At 38.0% G+C, this 6033-nt stretch overlaps 1 protein-coding gene across 2 annotated transcripts in view; it reads left to right on the forward strand.

Annotated features, from left to right (window-relative positions):
- Window positions 1-6033, forward strand: part of LOC143286848 (sodium-dependent glucose transporter 1A-like) — a 23652-nt gene continuing 17619 nt past the window's right edge. The window contains exons 1-3 of one of the 2 annotated variants that reach the window (XM_076594683.1): window positions 1-106; window positions 2377-2635; window positions 5181-5466. In XM_076594683.1, the coding sequence (XP_076450798.1) occupies window positions 2495-2635; window positions 5181-5466 (427 nt within the window). In that variant the 5' untranslated portion in view covers window positions 1-106; window positions 2377-2494. The remainder of the gene's footprint in view (window positions 107-2376; window positions 2636-5180; window positions 5467-6033) is intronic. The other variant, XM_076594684.1, reaches the window with a different exon arrangement.

The following is a 6033-nucleotide window of genomic DNA, read 5'->3' on the forward strand; positions in this document are numbered from 1 at the left end:
GATCTGCTTCCGCTTGTCGGTTTGACGTGGAAACGAGGTGCATACTGAGTATTATTTGTATGACTGAATTTCACGATATCTCTTTCACATGTCAGAAACAGTTCTGGTTAGTGAAGCGTTTGTTTTTGTTTTCTGTTGTTGTTTTTTGTAAGGGTTACGATATGTATGGTTGTCGCTGCACCATGTTTATACTCTCTCCGGTGATGTCGAGGACTCGATGTATGTTTATCAACACTGCATCAGCCATAAAACGTGTACAAAAAATCGGCACTGAAGCAAAGTGTAATTTGCTATCACTTCTGTTGGATGTTGGAATATGAATGTTTGCTATGTGCCTGTGACAATGTTTGAGAAAGTTTCGTGTTAATGCGTGTGCCTTCTTCTTTCCCTTGACTACCGCCTTCATCATTGTGACCATCTACATCTTGGCAGTAGATGTATGATATGACTTGTGAGCAGATGAACATTTATTTTTTTAAATACTGAACAGTTGAATAAAAACGTCTGGTCATATTTAGACCCACTGCAGAACACCATAGTTCTGTGGAACATGAGAATGTTCCTCTTGATTTTGCAGAACACCCTCTTGTCCCCAAAAGCTAACACATAGTAGTTTTGTTACCCCCCCAGCCCTCTTCATAAATCTTTCTTTAAATGTTTAACCCTAGATTTTGGGATGATCAGGGATGATTACTGAATGAACTTCTTCTACAGTTTTCTTTTCATGGTAATGTAGTATGTCCATTGTATATTGGCTAACAGTCATTCATGGACTGGGGTGCTGGTTGGTTTTAACAAGTAAAAAGGATTTAACCCGGAGAGCGCAGTGAGCCACGATCGTGGCTTTCCCGGTAAAGTGCGATGGGCCACAATCGTGGCTCTGTTTACATAAGGTCCGACATCGTACGGCTATACTCGGCAGCCTTCGTAAAACTGCCTCGTTCTGGTGTTACTGCCTCCCTGCTTGTGTTTGCACAAACTTTGGCCGAGTTTATAAGTCCAGATCTTCGTATTTTTTGCAAACAATGAGTGACACTGAAGTTGACAAAGCTCAGGAAATGAGTGACCTTGTCACCAGTGATGATTCGTTTGCTGACAGGGATTCTGGTGAAAACGGCTTTGTTATTTTGACACTTGGGCTTGCTGGCTTGCTTGTTGTTTATTCAGTTTTGTGTCTCCAGCCACAAAAACTGGGGGGTGGGTGATGGGGGTGGGGAGGGGTGGTAAAGTGGGTTAGGCATGGGTCTATTGCGATTTCTTGAACAAATCAAGCTACAAAACTGGAAATTATTTTGATTTAAAGCATTCTTGCTGCTTTTGAAAGCAACATGAGCTAAAAGAAAACATTTATTTCTGTTTTTGCCTGTGATTGCATAAAGTATTGTAGATGTGCGCGTGAGTGGCGTCGGTGGGCGTGTCTCAAACAAATAATACAATGCTTATAATTTCATTGTTTCAGTTATATTCATATCATGATTCTGCAGCCAGAACATTTTCTGCACAGTTTAATGCCAATTTTGAGATTTTGACTCTGTAAAAGATGTGAAAATACCTATAAACATTGTGGTTGACGTTTTTGGAAAACAAGTGTGCAAAATTTGTTGTTTATATCCTGTGGAATATCTCCAACTACTTACAAGGTACAGCCTTTTTCTTACTTTTATCTGATTCTTCATTCACTCTACTTTCCAAAAATGTATAGGTTTACCTATTTATTCTTACTGATAAGCATACATATGCCCCAAATCAGAGCACAGGTAGCGGAGGCAAACTATCCCTTTGTTTTAAGCATGATTTCTGTATGTATGTTTTATTATATCCAGCACTTTGAGGGTTAAGAGTTCCAGTGGAATGTTCACATTTTCAGTGCAAATGTGATCATCAAGTCATTGTTGACCCAGTTCACCAGTGGAAAAAGAAGATATGGTTTACCAGCCCTCAGTGACTCAGCAGAAGGCAGCTGGGGAATCAACAGAGAAGGCTAAGGAAAGAGAGGCATTCCTTATAAAGATGGTCAGGGGAGAAAAAGAATGCATTGGTGAGGGAGTGTAGTACAAGTGTCTGTCCAGGTTTCCCTCTGGATTATCCTCCTGAAATTTCAGGCCAGTAAAGTCATTACTGATCATGGACATTTCAGCCATTGGCTTTTTTCTGTATTCCTATGGTTTGGGGTGGGTTTGACTTAGCATTCAAAAGTTTATGAAATGTATGCATGTGTAACTTTTATTGTAAATGCATGATGTCCCGTTCTAGGAGGATTAAGTGTCTGTCTGCATTTTTATTATTATGAAATGCTTAATAGTATTTCTACATATGTATGTATTTTGATTTATACCATATCAATTATCATCTTGCATTTCATTTTACTGTTTTCAGATTGTGAGCTGTATTTTCTGTCACATCCAAGAAGAAAAACAGAATGAATAACAGCAGTCACCAGAGCTGAAGCTATTCACACAACAGGAGCTCAGATCAGAATCACATATTTTCCAAGATGATGCGAGAGGAAGAAGATGAGGAGACTTTGTTTGACCAGGAGGGGCTGCTGGGCAGCGGGAAGAAGTCCTCTTGGGACTGGGACTGGGTCAGGCGATTCATCAAAACAGCGTCTCTCTCTCTGGCTTTCTTTGCCTTGGTAAGAATGGACTTCAGTTTCAAGATGACAAAATGTGTACAGGCTACACTTTATCTGCTTTGAAATTAAATCATGTATCTAAATTTTTTGAATGGGTAGGGGGAAAAGGGATGTCTCACCTATATTTGATCCATTACCAATATATATAACTGTTAACAAGTTATAACAAATACTAATATATATTGGATTCAGTTATATATATATATATATATAGAGAGAGAGAGAGAGAGAGATACATCTAATGTATATATATATATATATATATATATATATATTATTATATATATATATAAACACACACACATACATACATGTATACATGTTTCATGGTCACTCTTTGATTATAGAAGTAGATACAAGACAAATTCAAGTTATACAAAGTTACGAAGTATTTGCTTTGAAACAGTTAAATACAATAAATAAATAAAAAAGTACTCTTCTTTCCCAAAAGACATATACACTGTTGTGCAGCATCATGTGGTGATTATGTGATTTCTCACACATAAACAGAGTGAAAGAACTCACTGCTAAATCTGATTGTATTTCAAAGTGAGTGATTTTTAGTGATGTATGTAGTCATAGGTGAGTGCAAATATGTTATTGCTTAAGTGGTGTGAAGTGTCCGTTCAAAAGTACAATATCTTGAAGCAGATACAGAGTGAAAAAAAAAAGGATGGTGTTATTTCCATGTCCGAAAAGTGTCAATCTTACTGTAAATGACTATATGTCAGAAATATCAATTTATACAATATGTGTGAATGTTCGTGTGTGTGTGTGTTTATGTTTTCCTTTCATTTCTTTTAGATTTAATGTCTTTTCACACATGTGTTTTCCAGACATGTGACAGGTGTGTTTGTGTTCATGTGTTTTTCTTTCCTTTCCTTTTAATGTATCTTCACTGGATAGGTGTGTGTGTGTGTTCGTTCGTTCTTTAGTTTGTCTTTAAGTGATATTAGACAAGGGTAGGGAAAAAAAATAAGTGGGTGGAGGAGGGGGAGAGGGGGCGGAAGGGGGGGTGGGGAGGGAATTACTGTGTACGCATGCGAGGAAGTGAAAGTTTGTGTGTGTTACATATAGAAAATGATTTAAGTTTTGTTAAAAAATAAAATAAAATAAAATTAAAAAAAACCACACATAACAATATAACATATTTCTAATGAAAAACTAACAACTATAACAGTGAACCAACTGGACTATTTAACAAGGAGTTGAAAAAGTCATACATTAGCAATGGACTGCTGAAGACTGTCAACACTGAAGATGATTTCAGTTCAGGGATGTGAGACTTTTTAACATATCACAAGTTGGTACATGGTCGGCTGTTATGTGAGCACCACAGATGCAAGAAAATTACTGACATTTTGTCCTATAACAATTCATTTTCCATCTGCAGATTAGAGAAATGATTTTCCTCTTATGAAAATCATTATGGTAATGTTTCCCCATGAAACCATACATTTTCTGTATACTCTTATGTAACTCCGAGTTACCGGTGTGTTTTTCTTCAAACTGAAATTTTGACCATTGGACTTTTTCTACCATGGTGTAACATTCCAGTAGTGAAAGCAAAATATTTAAATCTAACTCTTCTAGGTCCTTTTTTTAGCCAAAATGTCAACTTTTTCATTATAGTAAAAACTGCAATGAGAAGGAATCCAGCAAAAGGTTATGTGAGAGCCTCTTAGTAAGAGTTCGTGAATCAAATGGTTAATTTCAATAATGAGTTCATACCTAACCGTTTCTTTTATAAGTTCAATAGCGTGAAGAACTGATTTAGAATCAACACAAAATAGAATCTGAAATATAGTTTTCGGAAAGAATATCATGAAATTTAACGCCATTAGAATTGCTATGAGTTCAGCTGTGAAGATGGACTTATTCTCTCCCAGTGTGTGTGTGTGTGTGACTGTGTGTGTGTGTGTGCGCATGCATGTGTGTGTGTGTGTGTGTGCTTGCACACATACACATGTGTGCATGTTTTCCTTTCCTTTTCATGTCTTTTCATTTATGATATATATATATATATATATCATTTTATGTATTTTTAGATATATATGTATGTATGCTGTGGTGTGTGTGTTTTATCAGACAGAACTTTTGAGAGAGTGTGTGTATGCATGTGTGTGCAAGTGTTTCTTTTCTTTTAACCACTTTCTGTGTGTGTGTTTTATAGATGGCTGTGTGTGTTAGTGTGTATATTGTGTGGCATGTGTGTTCTATTATATTGTATAGAACATTTAAGAGAGTGTGTATGTGTGCATGCATTTGTGTGTGAGTGCTTACGAGTGTGGTATACTGTAGTTTATCTCTCTTTATCTGCAATACAGTCAAAAGCAACCAGCTTGAGATTTGTTGTTTTGAATTACTTGAAGCCTTGATATTTTAACAAGGCATCATGGCATTGTAAGTCTTGTCAGAGTTACTCTGGAGAAATAAATCAGAATCTGTCTGTTTAAGCCATAGTGATCCAACTCAAAGATGTTAGTGCTTGTGCTGTAGTAGTTGTTTTTCTTACCCCTCCCCCCACTTGTATGGACACATTCAGGGTCTGTGCATCTCCATCCCGGGGGCCACGCTGCTGGATCTGGAGCAACGCACCAACAGCAGTACGGAGCACATCTCCCTCATCTTCTCTGCGCGCTCGCTGGGCTACCTGCTGGGCTCCATCCTGGGCGGGGTGCTGTTTGACTACTTTGACCAGCAGATCCTGCTCTTCTACACGCTGGTGCTGACGGGCATTGCCACTGTGGCTGTACCCTGGTGCACGGCGCTCTTTGTCCTGGCCTGCATGATTGCCGTGCAGGGGCTGGCCCTGGGGGTGCTGGACACAGGTTGGTGCTGCTGGGCTTTTGTTTGCTCTTCTCCATAGAAACACTCTATTGGAGGTAGGGATCGGGTGAACCATTCATCTGTGCAGCACCCCAGTGACTCTGCACAGAATTAATGGATAATAAATAAGAAAAGGAATACTGACTTGTCGTTCATCTTATTTTTAAAAACATATTTCTTGACCTGTCAAAATGAAGATTTGTATGTTGCTTTCTTGCTTTTAAATAGCACCTGGAGTATTATGTTGATTTTGTTATTAAATGATATAAGTCACTGTGTATATTTCACCAGTTTTTTTATTTATACTTTGTAACACATGTTTGTCGATATTACAGAGACACAGAATACACAATTGTGCAATTTTCATTTGAAAAACAAAGAGCTTTTCTGAGTTGTTTGTCTGAGTCTGAACATTACCCAAAGGGTCTGCCTTTTCTGAGAGGCATCTCTCAGATCAGTCGCATGTACCCCCCAGTACACAGCCATACCTTGGCTCCTGCTGTTGCAGTGACACACATAGATTAATTAAGACACAGAAGAAAAGGTAAAAGAATAGTAAAATGACCACC

Source organism: Babylonia areolata, chromosome 10 (assembly GCF_041734735.1).
Source record: "Babylonia areolata isolate BAREFJ2019XMU chromosome 10, ASM4173473v1, whole genome shotgun sequence".
NCBI classification, from domain to species: Eukaryota; Metazoa; Mollusca; class Gastropoda; order Neogastropoda; family Buccinidae; genus Babylonia; species Babylonia areolata.